The sequence below is a fragment of the Globicephala melas genome, chromosome 2 (assembly GCF_963455315.2).
Source record: "Globicephala melas chromosome 2, mGloMel1.2, whole genome shotgun sequence".
Lineage (NCBI taxonomy): Eukaryota > Metazoa > Chordata > Mammalia > Artiodactyla > Delphinidae > Globicephala > Globicephala melas.
The window spans coordinates 68,785,408-68,808,539 of NC_083315.2; the positions used below are offsets into that span (position 1 = coordinate 68,785,408).

A 23,132-nucleotide genomic window follows, 5' to 3' on the forward strand; every position below is an offset into this window, starting at 1 on the left:
TTTTTAATATCCCACATATGAGAGATCATACAGTATTTGTCTTACTCTGTCTTACTTATTTCACTTAGCATAATACCCTCAAGGCCCATCCATGTTGTTATAAATGGCAAGATCTCATTCTTTTTTTACAATGAATAATATTCCATTGTATATTTACACCACAGTTTCTTTATCCATGCATTCATCAATGGACACTTAGGTTGTTTCCATATCTTGGCTCTTGTAGATAGTAGAGCAATGAACATGGGGATGCAGATACCTTTGCAAGTTAGTGTTTTTGTTTTCTTTAGATAGTATCCAGAAGTGGAATTGCCAGATCATATGGTAGTTCTATTTTTAATTTTTTGAGGAACCGCCACACTGTTTTCCATAGTGACTGCGCCAATATACATTCCCAGTAACAGTTCTCAAGGGTTCCCTTTTCTCCACACCCTCACCAGCACTTGCTATTCCTTGTCATTTTGATAATAGTCGTTCTGACAGGTGTGAGATGGTATCTCATTGTGGTTTTGATTTGCATTTCCCTGATGATTAGTGATACTGAGCATCTTTTCATGTACATGTTGGCCACCTGTATGTCTTATTTGGGAAAAATGTCCTTTCAGATCTGCCCATTTTTTAACCATATTGTATGTTTTTTTGATGTTGAGTTGTATGAGTTCTTTATATATTTTGGATATTAGCCCCTTATCAGATATATGATTTGCAAATATTTTCTCTCACTATGTAGGTTGCCTTTTCACTTTGTTGATAGTTTCCTTTACTGTGCAGAAGCTTTTTAGTTTGATGTAGTCCCACTTGTTTACTTTTGCTTTTGTTGCATTTGCTTTGGGTGTCAGATTCAAAAAATCATCACCAGAACCGATGTCAGGGAGCTTACTGCCTATTTTTTCTTCTAGGATTTTCATGGTTTCATGTCTAACATTCAAGTCTTTAATTCCCTTGAGTTAATTTTTGTGTGTGGTGTGAGATAGTGGTTGAGTTTTATTCTTTTGCATGTGACTGTCCAGTTTTCCCAACACCATTTATTGAAGAGACTGGCTGTCTTTTCCCCATTGTATATTCTTGGCTCCTTGGTTGTAAATTAATTGACCACACATATGTGTGGGTTTATTTCTGGTTTCTCTATTCTGTTCCATTCATCTATGTGTCTGTTTTTAGGCCAGTATCTCTGGGGATTTTTATTCAGTTTAATGGGCCCATGGCCAGTGTGTCTGATATCAGAGCCAGAGATCTGGCTTCTGCTCTCACAATCTGTGGTCCTATGTCAGTCTTTCCTCATTTGGGGATTGGGCAGGTTGGGACCAAAGTTGTCTCCAGTCACTCCAGGCCTAGCTTCTGGAGGTCCCCAGGGATTGAGGGGACAAATTGCTGGAGCTGCCCATGACTCAGGCAAGCAGAGGTCAGAAGACAAGACGCTGATGCCTCTGCCCTTCTCAGCTGCCCTGAGCAATGACCTGCAGCAATTAGCACAGAACCAAAACCTCTCAGCCCCCTCCACCCAACAAACAGGGCTGGACCTGGAGTTGAGGCCTGTAAAAAGCGCAAATAAAATCTTGTTTGAACATGCAGTGAGGACTTCTGGAGGCCCACACAAGCCTAAACAACAAGTTTGGGACTCCAACCCAGGTTTCCTGAGGCCCAACCAGCCCCTGGGTGCTTTCCATTAAGCCTCAATGCCTGCCAACTTGAAATTACATTAAAAATATTCTTGGGCCTTGAAACTTGCTTTAAATAACTTGCAGGCAACATAAAACTATTTCAGAAATCAGCGAGGTGGCATTGTTAGTCAAAAATAAAACTGCTCTTGGAAAAGACAGTAAAATTCAAATTCAATTTCTAAGATGTAATGTTAAATCTAAAGCTATTTATGTTTTGATTAAGGTAATCTGGCCTCAGTCTGCCACCTTCTTAGGTCCCCTTGTTTAGAGGCGACCAGTTGGCTGGCCTCTCCCCCACGTCACAGGGCCTTCCTCCATATCACTCCCCCATCCTTCTCCCACCTGCCCCAAACTTTCCCATCCCTAGAAAACTATTGCTTGATTAAAAATGAGACATCAATGGGCCCAGTTAGTTTAAATTATTTTTTAGGAGGTAGAATAGTGTGGTAGTTAAAGGCATGGACTCTGAAGTCAGATTTGAGCTGAAACTACAGCCCTATTACAAACTATCTATGTGACCTTTTGCAAGTCACATAACCTCTCTGTGCCTCAGTTTCTTATTCATAAAATATGGACACTAAAATTTCCCAGTTAGGATGATTGAACAGGAGAACGTACAGGAAGCTTGTGACATGGCATCTAGTAGCTATTATTGATACATATTTATACCCTGCTTTGTTCTATAATCACTACTACCTTTACTCTGTCATCCTTCTCATTATCATTATGGTTAACAAATCTCTAGCATTTATAATCAAACTCAGAAAACCTGGGAGAACCTCTCCCCCAGTGACTCGGCCTCTTTGGTCAGCAGGGTTTAAGAAGGTGTTATGAGCAGAGGATTCTGGGAGAAAGATAATCTCTACAGCTAACAGTAAGGTCATTGGTGTCCCCTTGAAACAGCAGCAGATGACACACTCAGCTACCAGAAGCCAGAGTCTAAACAATGTGACCCTTGGAGAGGAAGCCAGGCGGATGGTGGAGTCAGGGGACCAGGTGGTGACCAAGGCCTGGCCCAAGGATGCAGAATGAAGCAAGTGCTCCCTGAGGCTTTGCTTTCACTTCTGTTCCCATATACTCTGTCTCCCCTTCTGTGTCCCAACCATGTTCCCTCATGGGGAGGGTGTGGTGTGTGTGTGGGAGGCCCTCAGAAACTATTTCAGGCTGAAACCTCAAGTTCTTTGTGTGTTCCCTTCCCAGGGAAATGTGTGCCCTCTAACTAGCTGACCCTTCTGCCTCCTTCTTATAAGGATCTTTATGATTATTTTGGGCCCATCTGGATAATCGCCCATCTCAAAATCCTTAACTTAATCTCATCTGCAAAGTCCCTTTTACCATGTAAGGTAGATAATAACTCCAAGGATTAGGACATGGATGTCTTTGGGGGACCATTATTCCGTCCAGCACAGGGGGCAATGCTTAACCCAAAATAATACGTGACTAATGGTGGAATTTCAGGCAGTCACATAAGGGAGTTTTGTTGTGTTTTGCATTACTCGTTATACAAAGGACATTTCTATTTTGGAACAGAATGACAGTGGAGCAGGCCTTACCCAGGGGTCAGGGTCTGAGCCTGGGCCCTCACCAGGCTCAAGCTAACACAGCTGGCTCTTCTCCTCTCTCACCTCTAACAGGAGCCTCTGGGGCTCTTGCTTCAACTTGAGTCAACCTTCGGCAGCTGACAACATTCTCCTGGCACCGGGAGCAGTGCCAGCTGAGGGGCTGCCAGAGCCTCCTCTTGGCCCTGACCCTTCCATTCTGGAGATAGTGGAGGAGGACTCACCCTCAGGTAACAGCTGGCCTCCAAGGATCACGTGGAGGTGTCAGGAGCTTCCTCTTCCCGGACCCTCCTCCCCTCTCAGCCCCCTTCCTTCCACACTCCCTCCCTGCCCGCTCCCCATCCTGCCCTGTCCTCCTATCTTATCTGGTGATCAGAGGGGTGATTGTCGGCCCTTGCAGAGAAACATGCTTTGCCTTTTAAAAGAGGATTCAGGGAGACAGCAATGCTTACCTCATGAACAGTGGCTCAAAAATGATAAGGTTTGGCTGAGTAAAAAGCCTGCCAAGGGATGGGGTGGCATTCCCAGTTTTCACCTTATTTCACCATCCATTCTGTCTCTTTGTAGACTCACTTCAAGGAGGATTTGGAGCTTTTGGGAGCTCTGGAAAGAGTCTTTCCTATGAGATTGGGGGAGGCTTCCAAAGCCCCTCCCTCAGGACAGGGCCTCCTGGTGCACACCTCCCCTCGCCCTCTGACCCCAAGGGTGAGGGCTTTGTTCCCAGACATGCTGGGCTCAGAGGAACCCTTAAACAACCAGGAATCTCCTAGAAACTCCCTCTCTCTCTTATACCCCCACACACACTGTCCTCAGGAGGAGTGAAGCCCCTGTCACAGGCATTCTCTGGAGCAGCTGTGGAGGTGTGTGCCTTCATGCCGGGGAAAAAGTGGTCCTGAGTGAGGTAAGAACTGATTGCTCAGCTCTACTCAAAGGCAGGCCCCACTCAAGCACCAAATCCTTTGCTAAGCACCTGCTCAGCTGTGCACTGGTCTCCCTGAGAAGGTGCTGCCCCTGTATTCCAGGCGTTACAGCCCAGCTGATGAGCTAAAACTACCACCAAACAACCACTCACTTACTAATCTTCCAGCCAATACAGCTTTACTGGGTGCCAGCTGGGTGCCAAGCCCTGCTGGGCCACGAGTGCAGGGAAGTAGGAAGAAGAATGAGAAATGGCCTGTCCTAGGGTGGGCGGCTTCCTGGTGCTCGGCTGGGCGGTGTAGGGCAGCGTGGCAGCTGGCTGGCAGCAGGTCAGAGCCTGTGCTGCTAAAGCCGGGAAGGCAGAAGGACAGGCGGGCTTTGGCCCAGCGAGGACCTCTGGAGGTGGTACTTTTCCCCCTCCTCCGGTGGAGCTGGGTCCTAGCCTGCTGGCTCCACTCCCGGCCCAACGGTGGGGCACCCACCCCCATGCCAACCTCCCCCTCTGCTGGTGGGTGGCTCTGCCTCCTGCCCATTCTCCTCCTGAACCTGTCCTTATAAGGCCACCCACTCAGGAGACGTGTGTTCTGTGTCCTCTGGGAAGCTGCCCATGCAACGTCATCTGCTGTTTTATTGCTCGAGATTTTTAACCTATGATTTTATTTATTTATTTATTTTTTGTCGTCAAGAAAATGTTTCCAGGCTGAACAGAGACATTCACTGGGTGCCGGGTGAGAGTGGAAGGATGGAAGCCAGGGGGCTGGGGAACCAGGGACCCAGGACAGGCCAGCCCAGGGCATGGCTTAATGACAGACTCTGAAACCCTCAGCAGCCAAGCAATGTCATGAACCTCCGCCGACCCTGTGCTTGGCACAAGGAGGAGATGGGGGGTGGCGGGGAGAGCATCAGGAGCTCCGCCAGGGGGACAGACACAGCTCCTAAGCCACCAGTGCTGGTGCAGGGAGGGCAGCCTCCAGGCAGAGGTGAGCCCTCACCCACAGGAGCTTGAGCCAGGCTGAGACATGAACTTCAGGCTGGCACGAGGTGTCGTCCAGGAGGGGGCACAACTGAGCTGAGTCTTGCAGGATGGGCAGGAGTCCTTCGCATGGAGAAGGAGAGGAAGGGCATTCCAGGCCGCTGTCACCCAGGCATGAGACCACCTGGGGTGGGAGGGAACTGGTGAGCTCCTCAGTGTGCCTGGAGGGCCGTGGCTGGGCCTTGAGGAGTTTGGATTTCATGCTGCAGCCAGCGAGCTATAGAGTTGACACAGTGGTGCCAACATGGGGGATGGAAGGGAGACCATAGTGAGCACTGCTGTTTTCTGGCCACCCAGCTAGGGGCCATTCTCCCTTTTTTTTGTTGAGTATTTGGCAGAGTTTATTGATGTAGAAAGCAAACTTGGATAAACTTTTGGTTAGCCCCTCCCTTATTTTTAAATGATACCCAGTGAACCTGGAGGAATTACCTCCCCCAGCTGTGGGTCATCTTATTGTCAAAGTGCCCTGTCCTCTCCTGACCAGGGGGTGGGCACATGTCACCTGCACAAGGCCAGGCCAACTCTGGCGTGTCACCTTGGAACCTTGAGCACACTCCTTCTGTCCTTTCTCAGCCAGTGCTCTGACCATCCCTGGGAGCCTAGAGGTACCCAACGTCCTTCCACTAGAATTCTGCTCTCCTTAACTTAGCCAAAGTTGGTTTCTCTTGCTGACAACCAAAGCACCCTGCTGGATGCAATGAGAGAATATGAGTAAAGGCAGCGCCAAATGGGGCAGAGGGTGTCCTGTCACCCCTCGAATCTAGAGAAAAGTCTAAGGCTGTAAAGCAGGATGAGGGAAATATGGGCCGAGGCATGGACAGCCAGGAGGCTTGGAGGTCCTGGGTCTCACCAAGGGGCTTGTATCCATCAGGGACACCTTGTGGTCCTGTAACTGCTGACGGGGCACCTCCGTCATTCCATGTGAAGCCCTGGGGGTGGGGACCGAACTCGCTTTGTCTCTCTGCCCCCATGCCTGGCGCAGCTTGTGGTAGAGGAGGTGCTCTGAATGTTTGCAGAAGGAAGAGGGAGGAAAGTAGGGGAGGAGGGAAACCATGAAAGTTAGCCCTCTGGGGAGTGGCCATGCCAAAGGTAACTGGCTTCCGTAGACGTTTCACTGAATTGCCAGGTGAAAGACTCACCAGAAGGTATTAAGGGAAGCTCTGGGTACTTGGGATGACACTATCAGCACAGTGGTTTCAGGGCACAAAGGCAGCCGGTCCCCATTCCTTAGTGCCCAGCCCCTCAGAGCCTGGAGGGACCACGTGGCTGGGACCAGAGTAAGGCATCCTTGTGGCTGCTGGGAGGGTGCCGGTGCTAATCTGCACGAGGCCCCTAGTGCCCTGTGGAAGGGACAGAGGTCCAAGTTGGCTCATGATCCCTGTGATGTGCTCCTTTGGGGAGCACACGGCCCCTTTCTGATGGCAGCAGGGCTGGACAGAAACAAGCATGGGTCACTGTCCCTGAGCAGGCTGGCAGCGGTGACCATTCTCTCTGTGGTGGACCAGGCTGAGCTCTGAGGAGAGGGGTGGGCACTGCTGGTCAAGAAGGTGACCAGCCCTGTCTCTGTGATGAGCAGCTTTGCTCTGCCCACCCCGATGCCAGGCTACGTGGGGGCAGGTGGCCAAGGAAATGGCTGAGTGATAGTTGTTCTCGGGTTTCAAGGTAGGTCACTGCTGCTGAAGCTAAGAGAAATATTTTGAGCTCCCCAAGCGTTCAGTGCCTTTGGGTACAGGGGCTGGGGCCCAAGGATCACAGGGATGACACCGTCTCAGTGTCTGGCGAGAGGACTCACATGCCTGCCCTTCCACCCCACCAGGCCTATGACCCTAAGACAGTGCAGGGTCCCGGGGTTACACTTTGGAGATAATGGCCAACCAGGAAGAATGGTGAAAGATGCTTTCAAGGCCAAAGGCCCTCTTTGAGGTTCCCAACCACAGCATGTAGACATTATTTGCCTTCTCCATCTGAAGCCAGAACGACTGCTACTGGCAAGATAACCCACTGACCTCGCCTGAGGGTGGAAAGTTTTCTGGGGTTTACTGACACTTGCTGTGGGCCTGGTACTATCCTAAGCTCCTTCTGTGTACTAGCTCGCTCACCTCCCAACAGTCTTCATTGACAGATGCCACCTGAGGCTCAGAGAGGTTAAGAACTGCCCAAGATCACCTGGTCAGAAAGTGCTAGAACTGAGTTAGAATCCAGAAAGTCTGAGCTAGAAGCTGGAGCACTGGGTTCCCCTCAACACGGGCTTGCAGACACGTCCCCTCACTTGACCACCAGTGAACATGTGCACACATCCCCTCACTTGACCACACAGCGGATGTGTGCACCAAAGGCTATCATCTTCAGTGACAGATGCAAAGTGGGGCTCAGAGAGGTAGAGCATGGGGCGCGACATCACCCAGCAAATGGGTGGCAGGGCTGGGCCTGGAATAAATGTCTCTAGGGCTCCCTGCTGTCCCCCTCAGGACCTCTTGGTTAAACCTAGTAAAGGTCAGGTCTAACCAGGGCAGTGGAGAACCAGGCCCTGCCTAGTGGCCAGGGCTGCAGACCTGCCTGGTCCCTCACTTGGGAGGGGGCAGCAGAAGCTGTGCTCCCTGGAGCTCATGCATTTGGTGGTTTCATTCCCAGCCACTCCTCCAAGAGCTTCTAAAGGTCACTTTTTTCCCCTCAAATTCAAGTGGCTTGGGAGGCAAGGCCCTAGCTTCCGGTCACTGAGGCACCACCCCTTCTGGTAAGACGTTTCTCTGATTCCCATCACTGTGTAATCAGGCCAAGATACTGAGATGGACATTTTCCAGAACAGGCATATCTCAGAGATATTGCGGGTTCGGTTCCAGACCACTTCAATAAAGCAAATATCACAATAAAGTGAGTCACACAAATTTTTTGGTTTCCCAGTGCGTGTAAAAGTTATGTTTACACTATATTGTATTCTACTGGGTTGGCCAAAAAGTCCGTTTGGGTTTTTCCACAAAATGTTATGTTATGGAAAATAACATAAAAACTAATGTTATCCATTGAGTTCACAGTCTTATATGAACACAGTTCATGGCACCCCCAAACAATTATAACAGTAACATCTGATCACTGATCACCATAATAAATATAATAATAATGAAAACGTTTGAAATACTGTGAGAATTACCAGAATGGGACACAGAGACACAAAGTAAGCAAGTGCTGTTGGAAAAATGGTGTGACACTTGCTCAATGCAGGGTTGCCACTAACTTACAATTTGTAGAAAAAATCAACATCTGTGAAGCACGATACAGCGAAGCGCAGTAACCCGAGGTAAGCCTGTATCCTTTGCTGTAGCAAACCAAGCCACTCGGTGACAGATGCCCAGAGAGACGAGAGCCGGAGCGAACAGGGCACGGATCATGGCAGGAAAGAGATGGCAAGTCAGATCATGTCCTTAGAGGAGACTTGAGGAAAGAGACGGAGGCTACTACTATAGGGATAGTGCCGGGCTGGCAAGAGTGGGGCTCTCACTACCCCCAGGCCTGCAGGGGGAGGGGAGAGGTGGCCACCACAACCTGGAGACTGAGAGGGCTGCACGGGAAGGGCGACCTGACAGGAGCTGTGACTGGTCACTGGAGGAAAAAAAGTCAGTGTGAGGCAGCCCGGCAAGGAGGGAGCCACCAACGAAGTCCCTGGACCTCCCACTCCTCCCTACCCCTTGTCTTCTTCAGGTGCCCCCATGGGGAGCCAAAATCAAGAGAGCAGGGCAGCCTCCTGGGGCAGGAGGCAGGGGGAGGGGAGAGTGGCTCTAGAGGGGCAGGCAGGGCGGGCGAGGGGCCTGGTATTGGAATTCGAGAAGCACGATATCCGTCTTCCATAGTCTCCACCTCAAACCTTTGCTATGGCTCCCTTTTCCTACAGAACAGACCCATGTTCTCAGCCTGGCGTTCAAGGCTCTTCACACTCAGGCTCCAACCTCCCTCCCTCCTGGGAGAGCTACAGGGGCTTCCCGTGATCTACCTGCACAACAACTCTGCACGGTAAGCCTTATCATCCTCAATGTTTTATAAAGAAACCGAGTTTGCCCGAGATGACACAGCTGGCAAGTGATGGAGCCGGAATACGAACCCAGGTCTCCTGATGCCAAAGCCGATGCTTACCTGTTCCGCCATCCTCTGCTTCTTCACTGAGTGATAAATGCGTGGATTGCAGGGCCATGTTTGGCTCATCCCACCCATGCCTGTCTCACAGAAAGGGTCTCAATAAGGGGTGAGGAGGGGGAGGGAGGAGAAAGGAATATGGATGGGGAGCATAACCTGTGCTAGCCTCTAGGTCATATTTGACTCTCATAACCATCCTCTGGGACAGGAATTACCCTCCCTGTCTAGAGTGGAGACACCTTAATATCAGAAAGGTGAAGAGACTTTCCCATGGTCAGAAGGCAGAGCCTCAGCACCTTGTTTCCACCCCAAACCGACGCTCGCCCCCTCTCTGAGCCCCTGCAATTCCCTCTGCTAATCAGGACTGTGGGGCTAGGCCCATCCATGAAGGCTCCAGTGAGAATGAAAATATGTTACTGGAAAGAAAAGCACAGTGGGCCAAAGTCATAAGGCCACCCTTAGAGTTGTCAAAATTGTGAGTGTGTGTGTGTGTGTGTGTGTGTGTGTGTGTGTGTGTGTGTGTGTGTGACGTGAAGGGCCCAGGTGCCCAAATACCACCATTAGAGACCAAGTCCTTTGTCTCTATCTGCTGAATGAAAGCAGAGTGCTGAATTAATGTGACGCAAGAGGGGTGATATTTACTGGAAAAAGTAAGGATGGAGGTCTGGAATCGGGGAGGGAAGGCCTGATGGGTCATTTTGGGGAATCTTACTCATGGGTGTCCTGGAAGGCAACACAAGAGATGCAGCATGGTGTGATGGGAAGAGGATTCTACAGATGTGGGTCTTAGCTCAGAGTGGTCCACTGCATTGCTGTGTGTCTCCAGGCAAGTTATTTGCCCCGCCCCCTGCCAACTTACCTTTCCTCCCTGTAAAAAGAGGGGTTAGATGAGATGCTTATATCCTGCTCCAAGACCCTGCAGCCCTACAAAAGGACCCCTTTACCTTTTGTTAGTTGCTGAGGTGCCAGAGAGAGAGGCGCCCCACTTCAGCTGGGGCAGAATCATGAGGGTTTCAGAGGACACTGCTGGGATGAGTCCCGGGAGACGCCCCTCCATGGGCGTCCCGTATTCCACGGCCACAATGGGCCTGCTCAGAGGTGACCTGTCTGCCGACAGCTGTGTCTCCCACCAGCAGTTAAACTTGCCACTGTTCCTGGGAAGTGACAGCAACTTGAAGCAAAGCAATTAGGATGAAAAAGAGGCCCAGATGTTTGGGGCCAAAGGAAAATAAACAGACCAGCCCTGTGTGTATTCCACCGCCAAGAGGAGCAATTCTTCATAGGATGATTAGCACTTCCAATTCCTCCCCTCCACTGGAGCCGGAGAAGCGGCCTCTGAGCTGATGCTGTTCTGAGATCCCACTCTTCCCACGGTGTGCTGTGCACCCCACAGCTCATCACCCTCTCATGAAGGTCTCCCCTAGTCACCCGCCCACCCCAACCCCTGCCAGAAATGATACCCCTCTCCTCTGAAATCCGACAGCCTCTCTCTATGGGTTTTTCCTTTGATTGGTTGACCATGTGATTAATTCATTTATTCTTTTGACATCCATTGAGCACCATTCATTCATTCAAAATTTATTAAGTCCCTACTGTGTTCTGTTCACTGTCCTGGTGATACAGCAGTGAACAAACAGACACAAATCTCTGCCCTCATGGAGCTTAACTTTAGTAGAAGGAAACACACACTAAACAAGTAAAAATAGAGCATAGGAGATGATGCTAGATGCTATGGAGAGAAAGAAAACAGGAAAAGGAGTAGGGAACGCAGAGAAGGGGGAGGTAGATTTTACGTAGGGTGGTCAGGAAAGGCCTCAGAATGAAAGTGACATTTGGGCAAAGGCCCATAGGAGGTGGAGAGTGAGCCAGGCGGCTAAGGGAGGGAGGTGTGCCCAGCAGAGGGACACGGTACAAAGGCCCTGAGGTGGGAGCATGCTCGGGGTACCTGAAGAAGAGCAATGAAGCCAGGGGGAGAGCGGTGATAGATAAAGTCAGGGAGGAAATGGGCAGGGGATCCTGAAAGGACTTGGGCTTTCACTCAAGGGAGATGAGGAGCACCCAGGGGTCTGAGCAGGAAAGCAACAGGGTCTGGCTGGCGTATCATCAGGTTGACTCTGCCCACATGAGCAGGCTGAAGAGAGGCCAGCAGGGAAGCAGGCCCTGGGTAGGGTGTGGGAAGGGCTGGTGTCTCCTTCTGCCTCTGTCAGGCAGGCTATGTAAGCAAACCAGGATGATTCCCAGGGAGAGGAAAGCTTGGGGTGCAGGGCATCCAGAGTCAGGGTGAAGGAGAAAGTTTGTAGAAGACTGGAGAGAGCTCCAGAGAGTGGGGCTGCAGGGCCGTCATGGAGGTTCAGGAAGATGCTCCTTGCTGCATTAAGCCCTGTGTGTGTGTGTGTGTGTGTGTGTGTGTGTGTGTGTGTAGATCTCTCTGGAAGGACAAACTTCTTAGAGTGTCCCTCTGGGCAGGCACAGAGAGATTTCAAACCCAGCCTTCCGGGCTTAGTAACCTCTAAGTATCTCTGTAATTTGCCCTCCTGCAGCTGCCTTGCATCCCCAAACACCTTCATGCAGTGGTCAAGTCTGGATGCCAGGGTATGAGAGGCTGAGAATCCCAAGTCCTGGTCCCAGGTCCTTGCTCTTCCACTTGACTGGCTGTGTGACTTTGGGTGACTCATTTCAGCTTTCTGCTGATTTCCTCACCTGCAAACCAGACATGGTAACCATCCTTGCTGAGGGTGGCAGGCTACAGGAAGAAACAATGCAGCCTGACCTGTGAGGCCAGAGGATAAGGTGGGCTGGATTGTGAAAACCTCCCCACACTGTGAGAGGGAGGGAGTATCTGTCAAAGTGCAGATACCTGCCAGGGCCTTCAGTCATTAACACCCTCGTGAAGGGGGCCATTCCTCTACCAGCTAGATCCTAAGGCAAGAGGACCCAGGACAGTTAATTTTCCTATCTCAGGAGGAGGAGGGAAAGGGGCTGAATCCAGGAGGGCAGATGAACCCCAAGGAGAAGAGGCACAGAGAGAAGGGTAACAGGGAGGGGAGTGTAAAGGAGACTGGCAGAACTACCCCGTCCATCCCAGGATGTCAGTCAAGCAGAGAGGCAGCGACAGAAAACAGCACATGGCCCTGGGTTCAAAGCCGGGCTCTGCCACTTCCTACCTGTGCCTCTTCTAGTCACCCACGACCTTTGGGTGTTCGGGTTTTTTTTTTTTTCCTTTATCTTTAAGAAGGGAGTGGGGATGTTGCCAAGCTGCCTACCACTTAAAATTCTTACAAAGCTTAAATAAGTCCACTGTGGGAACGCTCTCTGTGAACACTGTGTGCTTATTACACATAAAAGGCGTCTCAGGAAGGGTTGGTCTAGACCTAAGGACGACCGAACGCTGGAGCCAGCAGGCCTGTCTGGGCTGGTCCACGCAGCCAGCTCTAAAAGCCGACAAACAAAGCTCTGTGGGTTGAGAGAGCAGATGAGCTAATGGATCTCCAGACTGCAAGTGCGCTTAGCACTGATCAGGAGTGAGCAAGGAGGAGAGCGGTCTGTGCTGTTAAGAAAAATTATCCGTAACTTGAAAATAGGCAAAAGGAGGACTGCATGTCCTTTCAGTGTCATTCTGGGGCAGAGTTGAAGCACTAAGAGTTATTTAATTCTCTAGGAGGCTGTGCCTTCGTTCTACTATTTACTCTTGATTAGGGTCCTGACTTTGTAAAGTTACATGCTAACATAGCTGCATGTACAAGTATGTATGTGCATGTATGTGAAGATGAAAAGGAATTTAGTCCAGTAGAGAACCACAAAAGTTATGTTTTTATTCCCCGTAAGACACCAACCGGCTTTACCTGTACCTTGGCAAACTTATTTCAGTATATGTTTTCCAACAACATATACAGATCTCTTGTCTCTCAAATGTGCCTTTGAACCAGCCCTACCATTCTTTTGGTTCCCTTATTAATGAGTTAGATAAATCTTTGACATGTGAATAAAATTACATATTGATAGAACAAAAAAGTGAGGGGCTCTGTGGCATGGGCCAGTCACTTGACCTCTGAACCTCACACATCTCATCAGTTGGGAGAAGGTACCCAACTCCCATGACTGAGGTAGGGCTGGAGTGGGGAGATGGATGTGAAAGTACTTTGCACATCATTCACAGGATGCCCAAGTCAGGATTTATTATTGTGACTCATCAGATTAAATTAATCCAGGCCTAAAAGGTCCCAGGCTTCTGAGGGCAGCATTCTCCAGGGCTTGGCACAGGAACATAGGTCAGGGGAGGAGGCAATGAGGGGCAGCCCAGACACTAGCCTCCATGCCCAGGAGGTGCTAGGCTGATGCTGCATTCTCCATTTGTGATGAGGCCAGGATTTCCCACGGCCCTTGGGTCTTGGAGGATGGAGACCACTTAGGACCACTCGGAGAAGTCTGCCCAGAGGCTTGGAGAGGCTGGAGGACTGAGCTGGGCATCTGACCAGAAACCAGGGTCAGGGTACTCTAGAGGCGAGATAAGAGTCCTCATCTAACACCAGAGGTCAGCACCAGAGGTCAGCAGCAGGTCCCTAACTAGTGATCTCTACAGCCTGATGTCTTTCAGGACCTCATGTTTTTTGTTTGTTTCTAAAACTATTTATTTTATTTATTTGTTGGCTGTGTTGGGTCTCCGTTGCTGTGCATGGGCTTTTGCAGCGAGTGGGGGTTCTCTTGTTGCGAAGCGTGGGCCCTAGAGTGTGCAGGCTTCAGTAGTTGCGGTGCGTGGGCTCAGTAGTTGTGGCACACGGGCTTAGTTGCTCCACGGCATGTGGGATCTTCCTGGACCAGGGATCGAACCCATGTCCCCTGTGTTGGCAGGTGAATTTGTAACCACTGCACCACCAGGGAAGTCCCAGGACCTCATGTTTTTCTTTTAAAAAATTTTTTATTGAAGTATAGTTGATTTACAGTGTTGTGTTAATTTCTGCTGTACAGCAAAGTGACTCATACATATACATATATTTTGCCATTATGGTTTATCACAGGATATTGAATATAGTTCCCTGTGGTATAGTGTAGGACCTTGTTGTTTATCCATCCTACATATAATAGTTTGCATCTACTAATCCCAAACTCCCAATCCTTCCCTCCCTGACCCCTCCTCTCCCTTGGCAACCACAAGTCTGTTCTTTATGTCTGTGAGTCTGTTTCTGTTGCGTAGACATGTTCTTTTGTAGGACATCATCATTTTATTCTGTAGGTGGGAAAGTGTCCCAGCTTAGCTGACAGCACAAAAGGATCTCTGCTCTTGCTATCTACATATGTGCACGGCTGCACACATGTGCACATACACACATGGAAAAGGACGTCAGTCAGGGGTGCAATGAGCAATGCATGAGCCATCGTCGGGAAAAGCCAACCCTGCACAGAGAAGGTAGGCACAGAGCCAACAGAGAGGAAGAGGAACGGCATTCCAGGTCCAGGGAATGGCAAGAGTGGAGGCTAGGAGGAAAGAATTAACCTGTAGAATGTAGAGGAAGGGATACAGGTGAGGGAGATGAGGCAGTTAGACCTGCCCAAAATTGGGCTCATACCTTGAGTAACCTGAAGTCATGGAAATTAATAGTCTATTGCCCTGGAGTGATGACAAAAAGGGCAGTGGATAAGGGACTTCCAACTGGGTTCTCCCCTGCGGGCCCACATCCCATTAGAGGGTATGGGGAACCCTTTTTCCCTCACAGGTCTCACTCCAGGTTCAGCTCAGTTTCTGTCTCTACAAGCCAGTGCAGCCTCACTGCCTCCCCAAAGGCCTCCATCTACGGCTGCTCTGCCTTAAAGGCAGGGCTCACAGACTCTTCCCATCTGCTCCAGCTTTCCCGGTCTCTCCTCTTCTGAATCTCCCCATTTAGCAGCTAATTATCCTGCCTGTCTTCTTCATACAGTTTACTACCCTTCTGCCTGAAGTAACATATTTTTCCTCTCCCTATTTTCCCTTGGCCCTGATTTCTTCAGGACTTTATTATATTGCAGGGTTTGGGTTTTTTTGTTTGTTTTTGCCCTGTTGCCTTTAGCCCTATGTGGATCAAGACAAATGTGTGTAAACCTTTTGTTGTCCTTGGCAAGACTCTAAGCTTTATGGACCCCTGTCTGTCCACTACAGTCACATTAGGTGCAGCACCCTGCTGAGCACACAGTAGGTGCCTAATTCTTGCCTGACTGTCAGTTTGATTAACATCACTTAACCCACTCCCAGCTGGTGCTCAATTACTGGCCCATTCATACACAAGCCTGGATTATTGAAATCCTACCCCCCATCCCTTCCATTGACATTGTGACCCACAAGCTCTCAAGACAGCCCAAGTAATTTTAGGGTTGAGATGCCAGAGTCGTTGCTTCCTGAGATCCTTGGACATGTTCACACCACCAGAAGCAGAAGGCACAAGGCCCGCGATGTCTCACCTGGGGCAGGGAGAGAGAAGTTCCCAGCAGCTCCTAAGGCCAGTCTAATAGACTCAGCCATGGCTCAGAGAAGACTCTGGGCATCCCCTCCTAAAGCCCAGCCCAGGGGTCACAGTTCTGGCGTCGTGGACGCCACCTGCCCCCGGGCACCGGGAGGCAGCCTGAGGAGAACGGTCTGCAAGGAGCCGGGCCGTGGGAAGCCGGCCTTCTCCCTGAGCAGCCGCCAGGTACCACCCTCAATGGCATAGAGCAGCGTAAACATGCGGTTGACCGTATAGACGGTGTCGCCGCGCACCACGGCCGTGAAAAGCGCGCCCTTGCTGTTGACGAACTGGCCGGGCAGCGCTGTCCACTGGCCCGTGGCCAGGTTGAGGCAGTCGATGGCGCAGTGCAGGAAGTCATCCTTAGGTCCGTTGCGCACCACGTAGAGACTATCGCGGTGGGCCACCATGCAGTGGCCATAGCTCTGAGGGCGCCGCAGCTCGGCTATGGGCAGCCACGCGTCTGCCGTCACCGTGTACTCCACCACAGTCGTGGTGTCGGCTGGCCGCCACAGACACACGAAGAGGCGGCCGCGGGCTTGGGCGCAGGGCACGCCGGCAGCTGGCTGCGGCAGGTTGGCCACGAAGCTCCAGCAGCCCGTGGCCGGGTCGTAGCGCTCCACGGAGCTCATGGCCATCCTCTGGAATTCGCCCCCGATGGCATAAAGGTGGCCGTCAAAGCCGGCCAGCGCCGTGTCGTAGCGCGGCTGGTGGGGGCTGGGGAACTCGCGCCACGTGCCGCTGTCGGGGTCGTAGCAGAAGCCCAGTTCCACCACTTCCTTGTTGGGGCCCCGCACGCCCCCCACGATGTAGAGCTTGTTGCCCAGCGTAGCCACGCCGGCCAGCAGCGTGCTGGCCTCCAGGGGCAGCGCGGTCAGCGTGCGCCACGCGTCCTCTTCTTCGTCCAGGTAGCACACGGTGCGCGATGCGTCCTCCAAGAAGCCGGGCGCCGGCGCGTGAGTGCTGACGGCCACGTAGCTGCTGGGTCGCAGCGCCGCCACGTAGGCGCGAGCCTCGGGTAGCGCCAGCTCGGCCGCTTGCTCGCTGGCGCCGTCGCGGATGAAGAGCGCCGCGCTGTGGAAGACGTCGTGCAGGCCGAAGGCGGCGGCAGCGTCGCACAGCAGCGCGCAGTTGTCCGACGTGAGGCTGTGCTCCAGAAAGCGTGCCAGCGCCGGCGTCTGCAGGAAAGCGGCGCACTCCACGGCTTGCAGTAGCTCGTCGGGGGCCGCCAGCGCCGGCCTTTCGCCGCGCAGCACTCGTAGCATGGTGCAGAAGCCGTCCGGGCTCAGAGCGCCCAGGCGCACCTCAGCCGCGCGCGCCTCCCTCATGCCTGAGCGGAAGAGGCCGCGGAAGAAGCCACAGTGCTCCACCAGCAGGGCCCGGTCGGCCTGGAAGAGCTGGCTGCCCACCCACACCTGCATCAGGGCCCCAGGGCCCTGCGGCATGGCGGGCCCAGGCGCGGAGGCCGCCTCCGGGGACCTGGATGCAGCGGTCACCGACTCCGGGGCTCCCCCGTACCAGCAAAAACTTACCCGGGGCATATAAATATCTTCCTGGCTAAAGATAGTACGGCTCATGTGATGTGGTGGCCAGCGGGCTGGATGGCCGAGGGCCCGGAGGGCATCTGGAGACCTGCCGGGTCACTCACTTCCGCAAGAAAAATAGTAATAATGGTGACCATATACCGGGCACCTAGTGCATTCAGGGCACTATGAGGGCAGTTTACAAAATATCCCATTTAACCTGCACTAAAGCAGCTGTAAGCCCTCGTGCAGGTACCCTAACTCTGACCCTCTGTTTCTTCGAAATGGGGCCAATAATAACACCTGTTTCACGGTATTTCGACAGTGTCTGTACAGTGTTCGGAATGAGGCTCAGAGAATTTACATGACTTGTTCAAGGTCATTCAGCTGGGAAAGAGCAAGGACGGGATGAATACCTAGCTCATGCCTTCGGTTGGTGGGGCAGGGGTACTCGGGTGCCGGAGGGAGAGGCAGAGGTGGAACACGTAGAGTGGGCCAGGCTGGGGTCCAGAGTAAGTTTTCTTTTGGCTTGGGCCTCCGCCCCTGACTCTGGGCTAGACCAATCTCTTTTTTTTTTTAATGGTTATTTAATTTTATTAATTTGTGGCTGCGTCGGGTCTTCGTTGTTGCGCACGGGCTTTTCTCTAGTTGCGGCGAGCGGGGGGCTACTCTTTGTTGTGGTGCGCGGGCTTCTCATTGCGGTGTCTTCTCTTGTTGCAGAGCACGGGCTCTAGGCACACGGGCTTCAGTAGTTGTGGCTCGTGTGCTCTAGAGTGCAGGCTCAGTAGTTGTGGCACACGGGTTTAGTTGCTCTGCAGCATGTGGGACCTCCCCGGACCAGGGCTTGAACCCGCGTCTCCTGCACTGGCAGGCGGATTCTTAACCACTGCGCCACCACGGAAGCCCTTAGACCAATCTCTTTTTGAGCCTCGATTTCCTTCTCTGTAAAAATGCGTGGGTAACAGGTGAACGTTCAGTAAGTCCCTGAATGTGGAAGTATTCCCTGACTCGGGATGGGTGTGGGAAGCTGGTGTCTGTTCCCTTCTTGCTACTCCCCACTCGCCCATTGCTGTATAGCTCAGATATTGGGAAAAGGAAAGTGGGGCTGCTGAGGGGACTATATGTCTGTGGATGGGAAGGAGACAGGCTTCTTGAAATAATATTCAACACTTAAATTGCACTGTCAGGCATTTTGTGAGCACTTGAACGTCTATAATACTCGCAGCAATCAGGTGAGAAATAACTATTATTTCCCCTCGTTTGATAGATATTATCCATTTATTGCTTACAGCATGCATGAGTCAGATATTATTAAATTCACAGATGAGGAGACTGAGTCACCAAGAGGTTCACTCACATGCCCGAGATGACATGGCCAGAGAGCAGCAAAGCTAGGACTGGAGTGCAGCCAGTCTGACCCTAGAGCCTGCGTCTCTAACCATTGTGCTCTGCTTCCTCCCTGTGCTACAAATGCTGGGCAGTCCCTTTGTGCCAGGAGGTCACAGTTGGAAGGAATTTCAGTCTCCTATGGTTCACCCCCTTCACTTACAGTAGAGGATCAGACAGGGAATTGCCCAGGGTCTGGAAGCAGACAGCCCCAGGCCTCCTGCTGCCCACCTTGCCCAGAACTTTCCTGGGTGACCACCTAAGACTCCGGGTTCCAAAATGTCAGCCGGAAGGGAGCGTGGTGATTATCTTCTCCTGCTACCTTGTTCTACAGGTGGGTTAACTGAGGCCCAGCCCTGTGTAGGATGTATCTGCCTTTCAGGAGCTGTTCAGCAGCAGGTCTTCTTCAGGAGGGCTGGGGTAGCTCAGTGGCTCACAGCGTTAAAGCTGTACTTGGGAAGGGAGCAGGGGAACTTCCCTCCCCCCAAGACACACACATGCACAGATCCTCAAGTATGAATCTGCAGACCCAACACAAGTGTGCCTTTCTTGCCGGGGACTCTCACCCAGTTCACCCCATTAGAGCAGGGCTGGGATGTGGGGACCACTTGTGTGAGCCTGGGAAGCCAGAAGCCTGGAGGCAGCAGCCAGAAATATGCAAGACTCTGCCCCAGAGACCAGACAGGAAGAGGAGGAAGAGATAGAGGGGGTGGGCAGGAGTCCCCACGGATACTATCCCAGGCCCTCTGCCAGCTTTTCTCCTTCCCTGAGGCTAGACGTTGGCTGAAAGCATGACAGCCCCTCCTTGGAGGAAAGTGGGCTTTGCCGTGCCCAGTCCTGACTCTGTCCTTGCTAGTGGTCTCAAGGATAGGGAGAGTGTCTGACTGTTCTCATTTCACAGATGAGGAAAGGGATGCCTAGACATGGAATGGGCTTTGCCTTGGTTATGAATGAAAATGTGGGATGGATTGAACCCCATCCACTTGATCCCAGGCCCCAGGCCAGCTGCCTCTCCTCACCTGCATCAGCCTTTTCTTCAGGAAGGGAAGCAGCTGCCTCCTGCCAGGCTCAAACGAAGGGGCGGGTGGGGAAGGGGCTGACCCCCAGGGGGCCACAGTTCCCTCCCCAGATGGCCTGTTCCTGGCACCTAGTAACTGGTAGACAGACAGAACCACTCCCTGCACCTCTCCTGAGAGCAGGAGTGGGAAGGAGCACGAACCCCCTACTGGCGGAAGTTCCCTCCCAGTCCCAGTTTTTCACAAGTCCATCCCTGATTTCAGTGGGTTGGAGGGCTAGTGCACACCCCTGGCTCCCACCCTCAGCAGCCAGGAAGTGCAGAGGGGGTCAACCAAGGTGGGGGGTCATGACTCTGAGGCTGAGTCCAGGATCAGCACTCTGGCCCTGTGCCCAAGGCCCCAGTGGGGTGTTTTCTGCAGCTGGTGAGAGTTTCCTCCACCCGGACAACAAATGTCCCTCTGGGACTTGGAGAGGACAAGGAAACTGTCATGGCTGTGGGCAGCCCACGGAGTTCCCAGGCTCTGCCCGACCCCACACCAACCTCCCTCTCTACTTAGCAAGTTTGAGGGTGGAGGCAAGGAAAGGGGCTCTGTGTTAGACCCTGAGCCTTTCTAGAGCACACGCCCCACCTTGTACATCTCTCTATCTGCAGTGATTGGGAAGGGAGCAGGGGAACTTCCCTCCCCCCAAGACACACGCATGCACAGATCTGGTGGGACTGAGCCCTAACCTAAGATCTGGTGGACTTCTGAGCCCTAACCTAAGTAGGAATCCCCAGTCTGATGGAGGAGACACAACCCCTGACCCAGGAGAGCCTGCAATCTGGTGGAGGACTGGGCCCAGCCCCACAACCCTGCACAATTCCCCTTCCGACCCTCCACTATAAATGAAGGTGTTGAACCATATGAACCTGAAGTTCCCTCCAACTGTGACCTCCTGGCCCTCCTGCCTGATGGGTGACCCCTGGCCTTTGCCACCCATGGTGGTATTTCTGCACACAGGGTAGTGATGAGCTTGCCTGGACCTGAAGAAGAGCACTGGACTAGGAGGCAGGATTCCTGCTGGGCTTTGATGCTGGTACTACCACTGGCTTGCAAAGCTACCCAACCTGTCCAGGCCTCAGTTCTTTTTTTTTCTGGCCATGCCATGCAGCATGCGGGATCTTAGTTCTCCAACCAGGGATCAAACCTGTGGCCCCTGCATTGAGAGTGTGGAGTCTTAACCACTGGACCACCAGGGAAATCCCCAGGCCTCAGTTCTTCATCTGTAAAGTGGAGCTTGGATCTGACTTCTAAGGTTCTGTTCAGTTTTGACATCTGAATTTATAATTGAAAAATCACAGAAGTGGTTGTCATATTGTGCCTCCAGGGAATGCAGTGACATCACAAAGCGGTCCCAAAAGGTTAGCTTTATGTGGAATGGCTTCTGGGGGTGGGAGTAGGGGTGGGTGGCAAGGGCAGGATCTAGTCCTACCTGTCTAGACCTGTATGTGCCCCACTCACTCCAGAGCCACCTATTGAGCACCTGCTGCAAGCCCACTGCTGGGTGAGGGGCCACATCCTCTGCAGTTCGAGGGCCCCAGGGCCCCTTATAAGAGCCTCAAATGTGGGGAGGTGGTGATAAGGAGGGTTGGGATACTGACCCTAGCAGAATAACCTCTCTCTTGACCCAAAGTGCCCAAATTCCTGGTCACTGAACAGTTGTGGCTTCTTGGCAGTTGGGTGAGAAGTGTGAGCTATTCGTGTCCAGGGGAGTGCAGGGAACTATCATTTGCTGTTTTGGGCTATGGACAAACCTCTAGGTGGAATATTTTCATGTTATCTCATCTAATACTTAATATCATCCCTAGTTTAAAGACGAGGTGTCTCTGTAACTCTTCCACTATGAAATGGGTGTGATAACTACCTCTTAGGATGATAATAAGGAACAGATGGATACAAAACAGAGAAGTGGGGCTTCCCTGGTGGCGCAGTGGTTGAGAGTCCGCCTGCCAATGCAGGGGACACGGGTTCGTGCCCCAGTCCAGGAAGATCCCACATGCCGCGGAGCGGCTGGGCCCGTGAGCCATGGCCGCTGAGCCTGCATGTCCAGAGCCTGTGCTCCGCAACGGGAGAGGCCACAACAGTGAGAGGCCCGCATACCGCAAAAAAACAACCCCAAAAAACAAAAACAGAGAAGTGCATTAAGCATTGTGAATAATTCAAGGAGATTATTATCATATTGGCTTAGTCTAATAGATATTTAATTATATTGCAGCTCTGGGAATTCTGAATGAGTTTGGAGTCTTTGAAAAATAGACCAAGAAGGGCACCTGAGAGTCGATGATTTCTCATTGGTAGGAATTCGAAACACGTGTATTTTAAATCCTTTAAATCAGAGTCCTTTCAACTCAACATTATTCATAGATTTTTAAAATATCCCCAAGACAGGTCAATAATTTGGTGATGGTATTTGTGTATAAAAACAATGACTATTCCTTTCAATAAATTGTACCCCCCAGGGAATGACATAGGTGGAAATGTTGAAATTTTTATATTTTAATCTTTTAGGTCTGACTCAGCACTTCAAATTTCCTATATCAAATTTCCATAATTATTTGACTGTATTTGTTTGTTTGTTTGTTTTGTTTGTTTTGGACTCGCCACGCAGTATGTGGGACCCTAGTTCCCAGAACAGGGATTGAACCCGTGCCCCCGCAGTGGAAGCACAGGATCTCAACCACTGGACCACCAGGGAAGTCCTTTGACTGTGTTTTTGGATAGATTTTGGAACTGTTGGTAGTGGTTGAGAACACAGTGATGTGTGAGAAAAAATGTACAGGGAGTAATAAAATGAGGAACTGAGGCCCAGATGGACAAAGTAGCTTATTCCACAGTCTGGCAGTAAGTGACTGATTCCAAGAGCCTTTCTGGTCCACAAAGGGCACTTCTGAGTGCTGGACAAGCAGCCCACAGATGAGGAGGCTGAGGATGGGGAATGGGAGTGGTTGCAACTGTGAGATGGGCACTGTTTTCCTCCCAAGCCTCGTAGGAGGGGCAGACTTTGGGCACTTAGCGGTCACAGCTGAGGGCCTGAGTAACCAGCTGGCAAAGAATTCAAATCTTTTAAATAGAAGTGAGTTAAGGTCATCTCATCCCATCTTGCAAATCATTGTGGTGTCTCCTTACAACACCTCCTTTTAGTGTCACCCCCTTGATTACCTTCAGAGCCAGTAGTCCCTTCTATGGGCAGCTCAGGTGATTAGAGTTCACACTCACACTGAGCTAGAACCTGCCTCCTTGCAGCTCCCATCTACTGGTTGGTCTGAGTCTTAAAGATAAGGAACGTAACTCCCCCAGAATCACATAAGTAGGGAAGTAGTAGAGCCCAGGTTTACTCCCAGTTGGGCCTCTGGGGGTCCACAGCCTGCCCTCTCTCCAGCAGTCCTCCAGTGAGACTGA

At 51.6% G+C, this 23,132-nt stretch overlaps 2 protein-coding genes across 2 annotated transcripts in view; one reads left to right on the top strand and one right to left on the bottom strand.

Annotated features, from left to right (window-relative positions):
- Positions 1-9,060: 9,060 nt before the first annotated feature.
- RASL12 (RAS like family 12) overlaps positions 9,061-23,132 on the top strand; it is a 32,694-nt gene continuing 18,622 nt past the window's right edge. The window contains exon 1 of the mRNA XM_030875275.3: positions 9,061-9,176. Within this exon, the coding sequence (XP_030731135.2) occupies positions 9,067-9,176 (110 nt within the window). The 5' untranslated portion in view covers positions 9,061-9,066. The remainder of the gene's footprint in view (positions 9,177-23,132) is intronic.
- On the bottom strand, positions 15,835-17,211 carry KBTBD13 (kelch repeat and BTB domain containing 13). Its single transcript, XM_030875273.2, has one exon. It carries the CDS (start codon positions 17,209-17,211, stop codon positions 15,835-15,837), a length of 1,377 nt encoding a protein of 458 aa, XP_030731133.2.

What these genes read in the sequence shown, in the direction of transcription:
- KBTBD13 (XM_030875273.2), bottom strand. Translation starts at nt 17,211, where the DNA reads ATGCCGCAGGGCCCTGGGGCCCTGATGCAGGTGTGGGTGGGCAGCCAG.